At 35.8% G+C, this 19,146-nt stretch overlaps 1 protein-coding gene across 1 annotated transcript in view; it reads right to left on the reverse strand.

Annotated features, from left to right (window-relative positions):
• Positions 1 to 16,507, reverse strand: part of LOC149542438 (calcium-transporting ATPase 10, plasma membrane-type-like) — a 125,953-nt gene extending 109,446 nt beyond the window's left edge. The window contains exon 1 of the mRNA XM_089797384.1: positions 16,092 to 16,507. Within this exon, the coding sequence (XP_089653510.1) occupies positions 16,092 to 16,268 (177 nt within the window). The 5' untranslated portion in view covers positions 16,269 to 16,507. The remainder of the gene's footprint in view (positions 1 to 16,091) is intronic.
• Positions 16,508 to 19,146: the final 2,639 nt, after the last annotated feature.

Below are 19,146 nucleotides of genomic sequence, written 5' to 3' on the forward strand. Positions count from 1 at the left end.
CCCCATTTATTTGCACATAATTCTCCCTTTGCATCAATCTTTAAAAAGTTATCAAGATTATCCAAATATGTGATTCTCATCCACCTTGAAAGTTTTTCATCCACAAAAAATGAATCTGGATTTCTATAGAGAATATCGAGGGCCACACATGTCATTTTACGTAGCATATTATATTCTACAATATACATAAATCTTTGTTGGATATTCTTCATTATATTTCTCATTTCCTCTAGCATCGAGAGAATGGATGCTAATGTTAAGAGTGTCTATACATTACTTAACCTTTCAAGTAGATCACCATATTTCTGTTGACCACCTTGATCATTGTGAGTTGACTCCATTGTACCAAGCAATGATGGATATTTAGAAAAAAATGGATGAGCTACTCTATCCAAAGAGATCCATCTGGTATCACTATCCTTAAGAAACTTTCTTTGATTAGTTAGTGGATGAAATAGCAAAGAAGTGAGCAAACTTCGTCAGCCGATCAACTATCACATAGATGCAATCTTTCCCCTATACTTGTGGTAACCTGGTGATGAAGTCCATAAATATACTTTCCCATTTCCTATCCAGAATGGAAAAAGGTTGTAACAACCCTACATGATATGTGTGTTCTCCCTTGTTTTGTTGACAAACTACACACTCCCTAACATGCTTCTAAACATCATCCTTGAGCCCTTTTCATGTGAACCACTCATAGATCTGCCTGTAGGTCTTAAAGACCCCTAGATGTCTAGCTATAGGTGCATCATGAAATGCCTTCAATATTACCTCCCTAAAATGTGATGAAGGAATCAAATATATCCTACCCTAGAACTTAATCAATCCATCCATCACCACATATCGATCATCCTGTATGGTGCCTGCATTCACTCTGAAAGCCCAAGTGTCCCTCACATACTCTATTGTAATCTCATTTCTCCAATCTCTAGTAATCTCAGCTAGAGCATAAATATGAGGTCCCCTGGATAAAGCATCTGCTACCACATTCTTCTTACCTTTGACAAACTCAATGTCAAAGTCATAAGCCTATAACTTCGTAATCCACTTCTATTGTCTATCATTCAAATCATGCTGGCTCATGAAGTATTTGATGTTGTTGTGATCAGTTTTGATAACTTTCCCCCAACTAGGTAGGGCCAAAACTTAGTCGATGCATGCATAATAGCCAACATCTCCCAACCATAGATGGAATAGCTCCTCTCCACTCCACGGAGCTTATTGCTCTCAAAAACTATGGGATGCTTCTCTTGCATCAAGATTGTTCTAATACCGTCTCCTGATGTATCACAATGAAGCTCAAATGGCTTCGTGAAATCTTGTAGAGCTAGTAGCAGACATGATGACATCACCTTCTTGAAATGATTGAAGCTTCTTTGACCTACCTTTGTCCATTCGAAGGCCCCTTTCCTGGTAAGGTCTATCAAGGGTGCAATGATTTGTGAAAATCCCTTAACAAATCTTCTATAAAACCCATAGAGACCAAGGAACCCCTTAAGCTATGTAAGATTCATAGGAGTAGGCAAATCAACAATAGCCCTAATCTTTTTAGGATCTACCTGAACTCCATCTGCATTGATGATATGCCCAATCTATAGTAGCTCAGTCATCCCAAACTCACACTTAGATTCCTCAGCATATAGTGACTCTTTCTCCAAAGTGGACAACACCATCTCAAGATGTTGTAAATGCTATTCCCAAGTCTTACTAAAGTCTAAAATGTCATCAAAGAAAATCAAGACAAATCTCCTAAGCTGCTCCCTGAATACCTGATTCATGCAACTCTGAAACGTAGTAGGGGCATTGGTTAGCCCAAATGGCATAACCAAAAACTTGAAGTGGCCATAGTGACACCGAAAAGCTATCTTCTCAATGTCCTTCTCCCTCATCCTGATCTGATTGTTGGAAATGATTGAAAAGATCATGAGGGAGATTGTTGGAAATGATTGAAGAGATCATACATAAAAAGTAATGGAATTGGTAAAGAATGTTCTCAATCATTATTTTTTCATTGATGTCAAACTTGCTTCTTACAAGAATGACAATTGCTTTAGTGATCCAAATACTATCAATTGGTTGATTGACAAGGAGGAGGCAATCAATAAGATGTAACTAGTACACCTGGTGAAAGGTTCAAGTTATTGATGTAGGAGCATCTTGCATGGGAAAATCATTGGAAAAAAAAATTAAAAAAATAAAAAATATCTCTGGAGGAGAGAGAAAGTGACGAAAATTAGAGGAGAAATAATAAAATAAATAAAAAGGGGAAAAAAGGAGAAAAGAAGGGAAAAGGGGATTTTTATTTTTGAGGTTCATAGGTGGCATAATAGAAAAAATAAAAAATAAATGGTTGTCATTTCATTTATCGAGGTGTGTGGGAAGAATTCTAGAAAGTTATGAATATTGTAGAAAGTTGTGGATATTGTAGAAGGTTATGGAAGTTGTAGAAGGTTGTGGATATTGTGTAGGTGGAATTCTAGAAGGTTGTGGATAAGTCATGCATTGGGTGGTAAGTGCCTATTTAAGCAAGGCATATGAGCATTTCTAATCAAGCTTGAGAAGTGGAAGCTCGAGAAGGAGAAGCTCGAGAAGGAGAAGCTCGGGAAGTAGAAGCTTTGGAAGGAAAGCTTGGAAAGGTGAAAGTTGTGGAAGGTGAAGCTTGGAAAGCTTGGAAGGCTTCAAGGTATGAAAGAGAAGGAGGAAGTGAAGAGTGAGTTTTCCCAAGTTTGTGGACAGAGCGCCGAATGTGAGGCAGTTTACACTTGGATCTTGGATAAAGTTGGAGAAGAGCTAGTGGCTACAGTTTAGAAACAAGGAGGTTGCTTGGTGTCTTGCGAGCACAAGTTGAGATCTTGGAGGTTTCTACCAGAGTGTGGATCTAGACTAGCTTGGGCTTGGATTGGATATTGAGAGATCTTGCAAAAAGGTTATTGTAATTGCTAAGGATTTTCAAGTTTAATAAAATTTCTTGGGAAACATTTTATCTCTCTTTGTCTTCATATTGTTGCATTCTTGGTTGTGATTTGGTAAGGGTGGTGTGGCCCTTCGTCAGTGGTATCAGAGCCATACTTCATCAGTTATGATGTTGTAATAAAGTACAAGGATCAACTAAGCCATTGATGAAAAAGTGTATTGATGACATACTCTAAGACACAGAGAATGGGCACACTGAAACATATCAAAGATGTAAGGTTTTAGCTAAGTCATTTGAAAATCCTAACTAAGTCTATTAGAGAGGAAGTCGAGCAAGCTAGTAAGTGCTGAACAGATTCGTAGTTGAAGCCGAGCAGATACAAGTGTCGAGTCAAGAAACAAGTGCCGAGCAGATACAAGTGCCGAGTCAAGAAACAAGTGCTGAGCAGAAACAAGTGCTGAGCAGATACAAGTGCCGAGTCAAGAAACAAGTGCCGAGCACAAACAAGTACCAAGTAGGATACAAGTACTGAGTAACATAGAGATGTCGAGCATCAGTAAACCAATAATGTCGAGTTGCTGCATTATTTCAAAGATCGAAGATTTGCCAAATCTGAGCCGATAAGGTTGTTATCTAGAATTTTGTGAATTAAATAGAAGATAAGAGTGATGAGCTGGTGGCACAGAACATCATGTAAAACATTTTTGGAGAATACAACTAGACTCTAGACAAAGTTTCTAGATAAGAGCAAGATATGGGGTAGATACATTGTATCCTACCTAATCCATTTGAAACCCTAAAATTGGAGAGGAAGAATTGAGTGGGAAAGGGACTCCAGATTTCTATTTAAGGAGTCATAAGGTCATGAAGCAAAGTGTGAGAGGAGGTCAAGCATGAAAGCATAAAGTGCCGAAGGAGTTGCTAAGGAGTAAGAGAGCACAAATACTCTACTTCAATAGATGACCATAGATATGGTCGCATTGGTATGATGAGTGAGAAGACTCAAGGAGATGAAGCTTGAAATGACAAGCTGTCAAAGCCGAAGTGATTAAAAGTCAAGCAAAAAGGACTGAACTAAAGTGTGATATGAAATCTGCAAAATATGTTGTAAGTTGTATCAGATCAGAAAGCCATTATTATTACTCTCTAGCAATTGTAACAGATAGTTTAAATCCTATGGACTTAGGTTGGTTTAATAGCCATGTTATAAATCCTTTAACAGGGTGACATTCCAAGTGAATGTTCAAAAGTCCTTTGACCAGGCCCATTCCTAAAAGTATGGTGAAATCCTCTAACAAGGTCACATTTAACAGTGTGTTGTAAGCCTTTAACAGGGTAGGCTTTTAACAGGGCATCACTTTAGAAGAGTGAGAATTAAGTAGCATGTTACTGGTGGTTTTTCCCAAATTGGGTTTCCACGTAAATCACTGTGTCATGTGTTGATCTTGCATGTTTTATCTCTGCAGATTGATTTGCTGTAATTTGCTAAAATGATTGATTTAAGTTTGAATGGATGAAAAGTTTATGGGCTCACTATAATTAGAGAAAAAGTATTATTAGGGCATTAAGACCTTGAATAACTGATTCAACCCCCTCTCAGTTATTCTAAAGAATTCTAACAATTGGTATAAGAGCCAAACTGCTGATTCAGTTTAAAGGGACTAGAAGCATAAAAGATCAAAATGCCTAAGAGAGAAGTCCCCAAGCTCAACAAAGACAACTTTGTTGCATGGCAGAGTTTGATGAAGCTCCATCTTGGATCCATAGGAGATTATGCCCAAAATTCAATTGTTACTGAACATGTTGATCCGATTGGCACTCTTACTGCAGAAGATTTGAAAAACAAAGAGGAACACAATCAGACAATGCTGGAGATTGCTTCAGCACTCAACTATGCTGAATTTGATGATATCAAAGGATGTGGCACTGCATTCAAGATGTGGAATGCCCTATCAGACATTTATGGGGGAGATCAGAATGTCCAAAGGGCAAAAAGAGAAAGCCTCAGAGGAAAGTTTGATGATATGAAAATGGAGGAAAGTGAGAATGCTACTCAGTATGGCGCTAGAATAAAGGAAGTGGTAAGTGCAATAAGATGTTTGAGTGGTCAGTTGGATGAAGATACTGTTAATAGTAAGTTCTTAAGAACCTTGCTCCCTATCTATGCTATTCGAGTATCAACAATACAAGAACTAAGATGTGTAGCAGGAAACAATCTAAGTTTTGAAGGTATAGTGGGTAGACTGACTGCATTTGAGTTATCTAACTTTGATAAATACAGACCTGAGAATGTTGAATCCGCTTTCAAGGCCAAGCTATCACTGAAAGATGCTGAACAGGTGAAATCAAAGAAAGGAAGAAAAATGAAATATGTATCCAGTGACAGTAGCACTGATGAGGAAGATGTGGAACAATTGGAAGCATTGCTAGCTAGAAGATTTCACAGAGGCAAAGGAAAATTCAAAGGTAAGATGCCGATCATTTGTTTCAATTGCAATGAAGTAGGACATATTGCTACAAGGTGTATATAGAAAAAGGATTATAAGGAAGGCAACAAGTACAAATATAGAAGAGAAGATGATAAGAGAGATTACAAAGACAAAGGCAAGAAGTGTTATATTGTTAAAGAGAATTCTGATGATCATGATGATGAAGTTGTTTATGTAGCCATGAAGGACCAATCTGATGAAGACGAACCTACAACACTGGTAACATGTACGAACAAGAATGACAGATGGATCATAGACAGTGGATTCTCACATCACATGACAGGAGACAAAAGTAAGTTTGTTAACCTTACTCAGTATGATGGAAATAGTGTTAGATTTGGTAATGATGCTCCATGTCAAATAAAAGGAAAAGGCTCCATTAAGCTTACAGAACAAATTTCATGTGATAATGCATACTATGTTGAAGGATTAAACTACAATTTGCTGAGTGTCTCACAGTTAGGCAATGTAGGATGCAAAGTTGAATTTGGAAACAAAACTGCAAAAATCTATGGTACTGATGGTAAATTGATAGGAAAAGGAGATCAAACAAGAAGTAATCTGTTTTACCTTGATATGGATGATGTTTCTTGTTTTGCTGCAAAATTTGATGATGAATGGTTATGGCATAGAAGGCTATGTCATGTCAACTTTGATAATTTGGTCAATATTAGTAAAATGAAGAAAGTCAGAGGTTTACCTAAATTGAAGAAACCTGATAATATCATGTGCAAACAATGTTAGCTAGGAAAGATGACAAAGTCAAGTTTCAAAAGTAAAAACTATACATCTAAAGAAGTACTTGAGTTAGTCCATACTAACTTATGTGGTCCAATGGAAGTACAAAGCTACAAAGGAGACAAATATATAATATTGTTTGTTGATGACTATTCCAGGATGATGACTGTTATGTTCTTAAAGCAAAAATCTGATGCTTTTCAAATGTTTAAGTGGTATGTGGCCAGAGTTGAAAAGGAAACAAGAAAGAATTTGAAATGCCTAAGATCAAACAGAGGTGGTGAATTCACATCAAATAAATTTGAGATATTTTGTAATGACAAGGGAATCAAAAGACAAACGTCAGCTCCTAGAACTCCCCCACAAAATGGAATTGCTGAGAGAAGAAATAGATCTGTGATTGATTGTGCCAGAACACTAATGATGGAAAAGACTATTGCTCTAAAATATTGGAGAGAAGCTGTAAGTGTAGCTGTTCATACACTGAACCGAGTACAAGTCAAGAAAGGTACTAGTGCAACACCTTTTGAATTATGGTATGGTCACTCACCCAATGTAAAACATTTCAAAGTATTTGGTTGCAAATGCTTTATCCTTAAAGATGCTAGAAATGGAAAATTTGATGCAAAAAGTGATGAAGGCATATTCCTTGGTTACTCCACTAGAAGTAAAGCATATAAGTGTTTGAATACTAACACTAACAAAATTGTGAAAAGTTCAAATGTAAACTTTGATGAGCATACAAAAGTCCAAGCTGAAGAACCAAAGAGAATAGATGAATATAGAACCTTTGTGTATTCTTATGAAGAAATTCCTGTTGACGAAGATGGTGTCAATCAAATTGGGATTCAACAACAAATTTCAGTTTCAGCCGAGTCATAACTAGTGAATGTCGAGTTACATTTAGAAGCTGAGTTGCAGAATGAAGATCCTGAAGTCAGTACACATGAAAGAGATGAAGAACAACCTGACAACTCAGTGCATAGTGACCCTGAATTTGAAAGATCAAACATGGAAACAAGGACAGAACCAAGATTATCCAAATATGTAAAAAGACATCACCTTGCTGAACAGATAATTGGTGACAAAGATGCAAGACCAATGACAAGGAATAGACTAAAACATGAATCATGTCTGATTAGCAAATCTGAACCTAAGATAGTATATGGTGCATTACAAGATGGTGATTGGTATAAAGCTATGGAAGAAGAGATTGATCAAATAAAGAAGAACAAAACCTGGAGTTTAGTTCCTAGACTAGTTGACAAGAATGTGATTGGCACCAAGTGGGTATTCAGAAACAAGTTAGATGAGAATGGCGAGATTACTAGAAACAAAGCTAGACTAGTATGCAAGGGTTATGCTCAAGAAGAAGGATTAGACTATGGGGAAACATTCGCCCCTGTTGCTAGAATGGAAGGAGTAAGAACTTTACTTGCCTATGCTGCATATAAAGGTTTTAAAGTCTATCAGATTGATGTAAAGTCTGCTTTTTTAAATGGTATATTAGAAGAAGAAGTCTATATTGAACAACCAGAGGGACTTGTTGATGAGAACAATAGGGATATGGTTTGTAAATTACATAAAGCACTCTATGGTCTGAAACAAGCACCTAGAGCATGGTATGAGAGACTTCACAAGTATCTAGTGCAAATAGGATTTGAAAGAACTGATGATAACAGCAACATGTACATCAAATAAGAAGGTAAGGATATTATTGTATCTGAAATCTTTGTGGATGACATAATTTTTGGAGGAAAGGAAGTGTTTTGCAAAGGCTTTGCTGACAAAATGAAACATGAGTTTGAGATGTCTATGTTTGGTGAGATCAAATTTTTTGTTGGATTGCAAGTACATCAACTAAAACATGGTATATTTGTAACACAATCAAAGTACATCAAAGAGATACTTAAAACGTTTGGATTGGAGGAGTCCAAACCAGTCAGCATACCAATGGCAACAAGAAATAAGCTATCCAAAAATGATGTATCAGCTGAAGTCAATTAAACAATGTATAGATCCATGATTGGAAAACTACAATATGTTGTACATAGCAGACCAGACATAGCATTAGTAGTTGGAATAGTGGCTAGATTCTCTGCTAATCCTAAAGAAAATCATCTCATAGCAGTAAAAAGAATAATGAGGTATCTCAAAGGAACTGACAACTTTGGTTTATATTACAAGAAGAATGAGAAGTTTGAGCTCAATGCATATACATATGCAGATTGGGGAGGCAACATTGATGACAGAAAAAGCACAAGTGGAGGTGCATTATTTTTAGGTAAAAGGCTAGTTACCTGGACTAGCAAGAAACAAACATGCACATCCCAATCCACTGCATAATCAGAATATGTGGCAGCAGTAGTCAATTGCACAAACATTGTGTGGCTCACACATCTATTGAAAGGAATGAAAGAAGAGGTAACTACACCTGTGATATTGTATTGTGATAATACAAGTGCTATAAACATATCCAAAAATCCAGTAATGCATGCCAAAACCAAGTATATTGCAATCAAGTATCACTATGTCAGAGAATTGGTAGAAGACAAACAAGTGAAGTTGGAATACATTCACACAAAGGAACAAACTGCAGATATCTTCACCAAACCATTGCCCAAGGATGCTTATGAATATCTTAGAGGCAAGTTGGGGGTAATCCCCTAACTCAAGCAGTGTAAAACAACAAGGAAGTTGCCCTGCATCAATAGGAATAAATCATTGAAATATCTGAAAAATGATGCAGAAGATGACAGCAGGAGCAGAAACTCCAAATCAGTCACAAGCATGGTGATAGAGGGAAAAGACATCATAGCCAAAGCTTATCTTGTGCATATTAAAGATGCTACATCTTTGGAATTTATGTCAAAGAGGGAGAAATATACAAAAAATTGATCAATACAAAGCAAGAGGCAGATATATATGAAAGAGGGAGATATATGAGATCAGTAGTAAGGATGCAGCAGTCAAGAAAGTAGCAGACAACATATACACTGATCAATACAAAGCAAGAGGTAGATATATATGAAAGAGGGAGATATATGAGATCAGTAGTAAGGATGCAGCAGTCAAGAAAGTAGCAGACAACATATACAATCTTGGTGGTAACTAAGTTGATCAATTGATCAGTTTGGTTTGCCATCAATGCCAAAGAGGGAGATTGTTGAAAATGATTGAAAAGATCATGGGGGAGATTGTTGGAAATGATTGAAGAGATCATACATAAAAAGTAATGGAACTGGTAAAGAATGTTCTCAATCATTGTTTTGTCATTGATGTCAAACTTGCTACTTGCAGGAATGACAATTGCTTTAGTGATCCAAATACTATCAATTGGTTGATTGACAAGGAGGAGGAAATCAATAAGATGTAACTAGTACACCTGGAGAAAGGTTGAATTTATGATGTTGTAATAAAGTACAAGGATCAGCTAAGCCATTGATGAAAAAGTGTATTGATGACATACTCTAAGACACAAAGAATGGGCACACTAAAACATATCAAAGATGTAAGGTTTTAGCTAAATCATTTGTAAAGCCTAACTAAGTCTATTAGAGAGGGAGCCGAGAAATCTCGTAAGTGCCGAACAGATTCTTAGTTGAAGCCGAACAGATACAAGTGCCAAGTCAAGAAACAAGTGCTAAGCAGATACAAGTGCCGAGTCAAGAAACAAGTGCCGAATAGATACAAGTGTCGAGCAGATACAAGTGCCGAGTCAAGAAATAAGTGCTGAGCAGATACAAGTGCCGAGTCAAGAAACAAGTGCCAAGCAGAAACAAGTGCCGAGCAGATACAAGTGCCGAGTGAAGAAACAAGTGCCGAGAAGAAACAAGTATCGAGCAAGATACAAGTACCAAGTAACACAAAGATGTTGAGCATCAATAAACCAATAATGTCGAGTTGTTGCATTATTTCAAAGATCGAAGATTTGCCAGATCTGAACCGACAAGGTTGTTATCTAGAATTCTGTGAATTAAATAGAAGATAAGAGTGATGAGCAGGTGGCACAAAACATCATGTAAAACATTTTTGGAGAATACAACTGGACTCTAGACAAAGTTTCTAGATAAGAGAAAGATATGGGGTAGATACATTGTATCCTACCTAATCCATTTGAAACCCTAAAATTGGAGAGGAAGAATCGAGCGGGAAAGGGACTCCAGATTTCTATTTAAGGAGTCATAAGGTCATGAAGCAAAGTGTGAGAGGAGATCAAGCATGAAAGCATAAAGTGCTGAAGGAGGTGCTAAAGAGTAAGAGAGCACAGATACTCTGCTTCAAAAAATGACCACATATATGGTCACATTGGTATGATGAGTGAGAAGACTCAAGGAGATGAAGCTTGAGATGACAAGCTGTCAAAGTCGAAGTGATTAAAAGCCAAGCAAAAAGGACTGAACTAAAGTGTGATATGAAATCTGCAAAATATGTTGTAAGTTGTATCAGATCAGAAAGCCATTATTGTTACTCTCTAGCAATTATAACAGATAGTTTAAATCCTATGGACTTAAGTTGGTTTAATAGCTATGTTATAAATCCTTTAACAGGGTGACATTCCAAGTGAATGTTCAAAAGTCTGACTAGGCCCATTCCTAACAGTATGGTGAAATCCTCTAACAATGTCACATTTAACAGTGTGTTGTAAGCCTTTAACAGGGCAGGCTTTTAACAGGGCATCACTTTAGAAGAGAGAATTAAGTAGCATGTTACTGGTGGTTTTTCCCAAATTGGGTTTCCACGTAAATCATTGTGTCATGTGTTGATCTTGCATGTTTTATCTCTGTAGACTGATTTGCTGTAATTTGCTAAAATGATTGATTTAATTTTGAATGGATGAAAAGTTTATGGGCTCACTATAATTAGAGAAAAAGTATTATTAGGGCATTTAGACCTTGAATAAATGATTCACCCCCCTCTCATTTATTCTAAAGAATTCTAATAGATGATACCCTGACTATAAATCAATCTTTGTAAAAAAGCATGCACCATGTAACTCATCAATCAACTCATCTATTTGCGGGATGAGATATCTATTCTTAATGATCTTCTTATTTAATGCCCTATAATCGATACACGTGCATCATTCCACCCTTCTTCTTTACTAATACTACTGCTAAAGCAAAGGGGCTCTTACTAGGCCTAATATTCCCCATCTCCAACAACTCCTTAATTGCCTTGTCTATCTCATCCTTGTGTTTCTTAGGATGATGATAGGGAGCAATCATAACTGGTTTGGCTCCCTCCTCAAGCTCAATAACATGCTCTATACCTCTGTCAGGAGGAACCCCATGCAGAATCTTGCCAAATACCTTAGTGTGCCTGTCAAGTATCTCCTGGATATCTGGTGGACGACTCTTCACTTGTGGCTCCCATGAAGTTGGCATAGTCAAACATTATGCTTCCCACTCTATGTCATTATGCATTCTCCTCAGGGAAACTACTCTGCAACTCCCATCTGAAAGTCCTCTAAGTACAACAGTTCTCCCCTCATGTTGAAACCTCATCTCCAATGTTGCTAGGTTGAGTGTGAACTCAACTAGTGAGGCCATCCATCTCATACCAAGGATGACATCATAGTCTCCCATGTCTACCACATAGAACTCATCCTCCAAGTCATAGCCATCTCCAAACCTAATGTGAAGATTAGATATCTTCCGAGTGCATAATAGTTTGTCACCATTAGCTACCATGACTTTAAACTCGACATGCTCCTCGGTCTATAGACCTCTCTTGGCTACCAATTGTGCATCTATGAAATTATGTGTAGCCCCAGTTTCAATGAGTGAGATCACTTTCTGCCCTTGGATAGTACCCTCGACCTTAAATGTGATTTCCTTTTGAGCCCCTATTAATTATGCTAATGACTTCTCATCCTCAGGAATGTTGCTCTCCTTTGTAGTGCTATCCTCATCTGAATCAAAGTGTTGATCCTCTCTCTCTGATTGTGACTCCTCTGCTGATAAATACTCCATTTGATTTGCCTTAGCTTTGAGAGGATACTTATGAGATAAATCTCAAGGCTCTCTGTAATGAAAACATAGCTTCTTCTTTCTCAAATCATTTAGGGTGTCATTTTCCAACTTATCTCTTTTTGGCTGAGCATCCTTGTGAAAAGATTTATCATCCTTATTCTTGTCATTTTTCATATAAGAATCCCTATGTTGCGGTCATCTTCCTTGAAGCATCATAATAAGGTAACTAAAGTTTCCCAACTTTCTTTATCAGCTCAAGGTTTTGACTTCTTCTTCCTGATCTGGGAATGTGTCTCATCCTCAAGTTCATATAATCTTTGCTAGAAATATCCACCTGAAACTTCGGTCCACTAGCCTTCCAATCCCTCCTGAACTGATCCTATAACTCTGTAATCTGCAGTTCATTAATTGGTTGAACTAGATCTCTGGGTGGGAAGGTGGGTAAAAGAGGTCTCGAGCTTGCTATTCGAGCTGGGCGTGCAACATGTCTAAAGTTATTAGCCTCATTCCCATTTTTGCCATATCCATTATTAATGTTATTCTTAGGACCATTCTTGTTGCCTCGACCTCCATTATCATTGCCCCTATTGTTGTCGTTTCTCCCATTGTTATTGTTTCCAGTGTTGGCATCACCTGGATTAATATGGATGCCCATTTGTCTAGCCATGAGCTACAACATCATATCCATTTGCCTATTCTGCTCCTATGACATACGTTGCCTCTCCTCTAATGTACCCAATAACCTGAATATTACATTTTCTTGATCTAGACTGGTATTCTTGCCTCCATCTAATCCTGTATTCCTGTCATCTCAGTCACCCATACTATTGTCTTGTTCAAAGAATATCTCTTCTATGTCTATATGACTAGATTGTATGTTCCCCTGCATGGATGAACTAGTTTGTTCGCTCTGCAAGTCTGAAATCCTACTTCGTCTTGCTCTAGTATTGTGGAAATTATAAAACCCTTGTCACATGCTCAAACATAAATGTTGTTTCAAACTCTCTATAAGACCTCCACAAGATGGCAGGATTTATAGCTTTGATACCACTGTAATGGGCACCCTAAAAATGCCCAAGAACTAAACCAATTGCTGAAAGAGATTGTAATGTCTTTGCATAGATTTAAACCACATAACATGAACAAAAACAAAGGAATTCATGCAAACTAAAAATTGAACTACTGCTCAAATAATATTAGTTCTCAAACTAATAAAATTAAATACATAGCAACTCACTAATTACTCTAGCATCATCAAATACATAACAAACTGTTCAACTCACTAATTACACCCAATCTGCCCGTGGCTTGAAATGCGTCCAAGCTACTTGTTAATGAGTTGATAGCAATGAATTCCAAAGGCCAAACCCTAAGGGAATGATGTCTAGAATGTCACAAGAGAGGATGAACGTCCTCTAATGCCAAGAACAGAACTGTACATCCAAGTTCCTATCAAATGCAATTCACCATCATTTGATGCTTGAAGCTCACACCTCTATTTATACTTTCCCTACATCCTTCTAGAAGGAAATAAAGTATTAATTAATTGCATTTACTAGAAGCTTCCCCCTTCCAATAATTAATGCACTCTCTAGAAACTCCTCCCTTGTAATAAAATAATTAATTATGCTTCTAGAAAATTAAATTACTAGAGGCTTCCCCCTCAATAATTAATGTACTCTCTAGAAACTCCTCCCTTACAATACAATAATTAATTAAATTAATTAAATATAAAGTCACCTTTTAATTTTAATTTATTTAATGACTTTATAAGAAATTAATTTAATCAATTTCCCCTTATTTCTCCACTTAGACTTTGGAGAACGTGAAGGCTAAGAACTCCACTTAGTTGTTAAAAAGATAGGGACATTACAATTATACATATCTATATAGACATCCATTTAGCTTCATGTTTGTTTGTCATTTTACTTTGAAATGCACAATTCATGTAGCTCGCAAGTCAGTCTAAATGAGGACAAAATGTACAAGTGAAAACCATGCACATATTGTTCCTCTCTCATTACAAACTATATAATACTTGTTCTTTACCAATTTCTTGTGCCCAATTTGAGATTTATGTGCAAGATTTGACACTCAATGTGTACTTAAGCTATAAGTCAATCTCTATTTCCTAGTGGTTTAGATCCAACCATCTATCTTTTTGTTCATAGTCCCACTTAATGATAGCTCGAGAAACCTAGATCATGAACCACAATTGCTAGGGTGGCCTCAATTATTGGTTCCAAAATCTAAATTTTATTATGAGCTCAAAGTAACCCTATCCTAGTTGGTTGCTACTTACTGACTCACACACATTAAATTTTAAATCTGGGGGAACGATTGATATAAACATCAAGATCATGATTGCAAATACAAAATCATATTTGCATAGATATAAAAGCGCACACTTCTAATCAAGAAAAGTTGTAAATCATGCCTGTCACTAGTAAGATCAAATGCTAATATATTTTCTCTGAGTAAGAACATATAGTGCATGCTAATGAATCTTTGATGAAAAAGAACATGAAGATCGAGATTGCAACTTGTCATATCAAGAGTACATAAAAGTTTAAGATTGCAAATACAAAAAATAAATTATAAGAACAATTTCAACTTCAAACAAAACATATTTTCTATTTTAATCCATCAAAACTCTATTAACATATAAATTTAACATAAATATGTATCATTAAAATAAAGACAAAATATTTCTACATTTATTTTAATGTATTTTTTTAATAAATTAAAAACTCAAATCTATATTTGAACTAACTAAATCATATCATCCTTTGTTTTATGCTATGTAAATTTGATTTAAATGACTCGACGAAGATTGATATATATGACTGAATTACACTCATCATTCATTAAGACTATCTACTATATTATTGTCAATCATCATCAAGAACATGAGGCGTGAAGACAATAGTTTACGGACTAGATGAAGGAGTTGTTGGGACTCGCGAGATGGCATAGTTTTAGTAATGTTCATTTACGGTTTACCATCACTAGAGTTTCAACACATCACACTAAATGTACAAGCTATGGCACACCAAACGTTGTCTTTTGTATCGAATTATTCCACTAAACCTTTTGTATCGAATTATTCCACTTTGAAATTCATGTGGAGAATGAACTAGATTTGAATTTGACAGTCTTAAAACTTTCTTTGTGCATTTTTCAAATGATTTTTAAGCTCACTTTCACTCCAAGATCAGACTGTCTTCTAAAATTTAAACTTTTAAAACTTTATATAATATTTTATAAATATATGAAAATTGTTTTTAACTAAATAAAGCAAGGTAATATCAGAGAATGAAGATAAACAGCTATTTATATCCATTTTTTTCATCAGAAAATATCTTTCAATATATAGGTAACTGTAACTGAATGAAGCTTTTTTATCAGTATATTTGTACCTCCCTACAAAATACTTGCTTGGAAGTAAAAATATAAGATTGATTGAACACAGAAGTAAATGTTAATATGGAAACATAACAATTACTTGAAAAAAGAACATAAGATTGATATAAAACAGTAAAAAATATTAATTGAAAACAGAACAAATTATTACTATAGAACAAAATATTGCCTGGAAACAGAATAAGAGATTGACTGAAAACAGAACAAAATATTATTTGAAAATAAACTAAAATATTACTTGAAAACAGAATAAGAGACTGATTGAAAACAGAAATTGGAAACAGAACAAAATATTACTTGGAAACAGAATAAGAGATTGACTGAAAACAGAAATTGGAAACAGAACAAAATATTACTTGAAAACGGAAAAAGAGATTGATTGAAAACAGAGCATAATACTGGTTGAAGACAAACGATTGAAAGCAGAACAAATAATTTCATGAAAACAGAACAAAAGGATCTCTTCAAAACAGGACATCTTAAAAAACAAATCTGATAAACGAAGAGCAATAAATTGTAACGCTGAATTTAACAGAAAGAATTGTGCACCTTATTTACGCTTCGGATCTGCTCGATTTCTTTTCGTTTGTCCAAATCGGCAATGTAGCGAAACCTCCTTTTGCTGTTCTTGACGACAGAGCAGAGTTTTCGCCATCTCTGGAGAGCAGCTTTGCTGGAATGCTTTGCTTCCACTCCTCCAAAATTTTTACTCAGATATTTCTCCATTCTTTCGACTGAAGAAATTTGGAAAAGGGAAGGAAAAGGGTTACTTCGGCTATCCTATCTTCTCCATTTTCTTCTTGTTCTTCGCAGATTGGGGCTCCTAATCTAATTTGTTTTTATTAAATCCTCATTTAATTTGTTATGGGTCCATGTGAGCGGATGGGCGCATTACGCATTCAATCTGATAGCTCTAACATGTGTCTTCCGTCATCTTCGGCGAAGCTTCGGGGAATGACACCTCTCTGAAGTTTTTAAATCATTTTGGAAGTATATAAGCGAATCGTTTGCAATACGAAAGAGATCAACGGTGGAGGATTTCTCCAGCTCTACGGGGAAGAATCCATATGACTGATATGCATAGACCTTCCTTATTCAAGCCAGTGGACACTAGAAGATTGGTCTGCCGTATGTGCAGGTTGGTCCTCCTATTCTATTATTAGTGGACTGCACAAATAGGCTTTTACTTAACCAGTGACACACTCTTGTTTACCCTATTGGTGCTTCGGTCTCCCCATGTGGGACTGAATATTCGAAATACTTGAAATAAGTGGTTACCATGGATATAAATAGAGGAGGATTGAGTTATTATGATAGAAACTTGAAAATGACAACTTGAATTATTATGAATGGAAGCTGAAAGGTGCTCAACTAATGAACATATCATTGAGTTACAAGTGTAAAGATTTAAAAAAAAAAAAATGTCATTTTTATATAGATATGACATATGTTAGGTATTATTATTTTTGATATTGATATAAAAAAATTAAGGTGTTGTCTCTTTAAAATAAATAATGTAAAGACAGATGAACTATTAGGAACACAAAATTAATAACAACTGACATAAAAAATAAATATAAAGTCAAGGAGCATTAATTATAAGACACTAAAGCCTTGTCACTAGAATCACAAGTTCAAAATAATATCAAAATTATATAAAGTTTTAGCCATACAATCATAGTCTAGAAGAAAATTAGAGACAAATAAAGTCTAACAACAAAGGTCAATGGAAGTGACTAGCAACATTAACCATATTAAACATAGAGATAAAAACCAAAAAATCAAAGATTGCATCCAATAAGAGCATCCAAAGTCTAATAGAGTACATGGCTCCAATATTATGGTAGGAATTTGAAGAGTTCCTTATAATTTCCATTGTAATTTGTCTCTTTCCCCAATACCACCTTCTACACGAGGAAGAGTGAGGTTGTACAACTATGCATGACATGTAGAGTAAATTTGGAGATGCTAATTAGCATCTTCTCCATATCTAGGAACTTTTTTTTGGCATTTTCAACTCTATGGTTGCTGTTTTACATTCCTTGTAGATACCTTCTTCGTTGATCTTGTTTGTTACCTCATCCTTAGGTATGGTCTCTTGAGTAAGATCTACATGCCTGATTTTGGCATTATCTAAGATGTGGGTTGATTTGTCATTGGTTGACAACTTAGAAATTTATGTTTTTCCAACATCCCCCCCAATCACTAGTAACCTATTCATGCCCTTCTTCAACTACATTACTCTTTCACTCCTCATTGCATCTTCTTCCTACTTGGAATCATTGTCAAATAACTATTTCATTTTCCATTCTCCACTAATGCATCATGTCAATCTATTAGAGTATCTCAAGTTACTCTCATTTTTGTTATCCCTCACTCTACCTCCATCCTCATCATCACTGATGAGTTCCTTAATGATTAGCTTGGGATGCTTGGTAGGTGGGGAGAGATTCTTTCTTTTTTGGAAATTTCGAAGGCCATGCCATCATTTTTAAGGTCACAGAGGCCAACACAGCTACCATGATAGGGGTGAGGGCTTTTGTAATACTAGGATCAGATGTAACTTTTGTGAATGGGTAGAAAATGCGTTCATTTTTTAGGGTGTGGGTGTCAAATTTTTGATAGGTGGGGGGAGGTTGAACTAGGGGCTTCCTTCATGGTAATTTTCTTATGAGACACAAGGCCAAATGAAAGATCTACAATCTATAAATTAAGTCTTGATGCAAAGGGATTAGATTTTAGTCCCTGCCTACATAATAGGCATATTTATTTATCAAATTTATCTATACACATTAATTCCTATTTTCTTGCAGACTACAAGTTCTTAATAGCTCCCATCTAATTTCTTCTTCCAAGAAGGTTTTTTTCATTTCCCAATTAAAAATTCTTGATCTTTGACCATGGAGAGAAAACTGAACAAGTGAATTCATTTGTAAACTAAAATGAACTCTTGTTATCATTTGAATCTTTCCTTTATATTTTTTATTACAATAGAAGCCATTATAGAGGGTTCGAATTTATTTATTATTATTATTATTATTTTAGATTACAGTAAAAATAGGTTTTCAAGAGACTTCGAAACCCTTTAACAAAAAAAGAAAAGATAAAGCATTAACGTCCACCAGGTTTTACAAGGAGTTGAAACCTACTGAGAAACAATATCAAAATTAGGTTTTACAGAGACCTGAAACCACATAAAATATCCAATAAAAGTACCTAGGTTTTACAAGGACCTGGAATCTAGTTTAAAGACCAGACAAATACCAGAAAACAAGATAAAAAACAAAACCCATTAACTGCAACCAGCAAAAGGACCAAAAGATGGAACAAAAACTAGAGATCAAAACCCAGTGAGAGCTGCTACTACAACTCTTTGATCATTTTGACAACCTCTTTTCCAATCTCTGCAGTGTCTTGAATGAAATCAACAAAAACAGCCTCCTGAGCCCTCTTCCTAGAACTCTGCCTGGTTCTCTTGCTTGGACCCCCTGGTAATATGATCTCTTCATTTGTGCATTTTCCAAGACTGGCAGCAGCAATGCAGATACTAGAAGTCACCTGTTCCATTTTACTACCACTTTCCTTTATAAACATTTAGAGGTTT

The sequence above is a fragment of the Cupressus sempervirens genome, chromosome 8 (assembly GCF_028749045.1).
Source record: "Cupressus sempervirens isolate cs-2001-9-10 chromosome 8, ASM2874904v1, whole genome shotgun sequence".
Classification (NCBI taxonomy): Eukaryota; Viridiplantae; Streptophyta; class Pinopsida; order Cupressales; family Cupressaceae; genus Cupressus; species Cupressus sempervirens.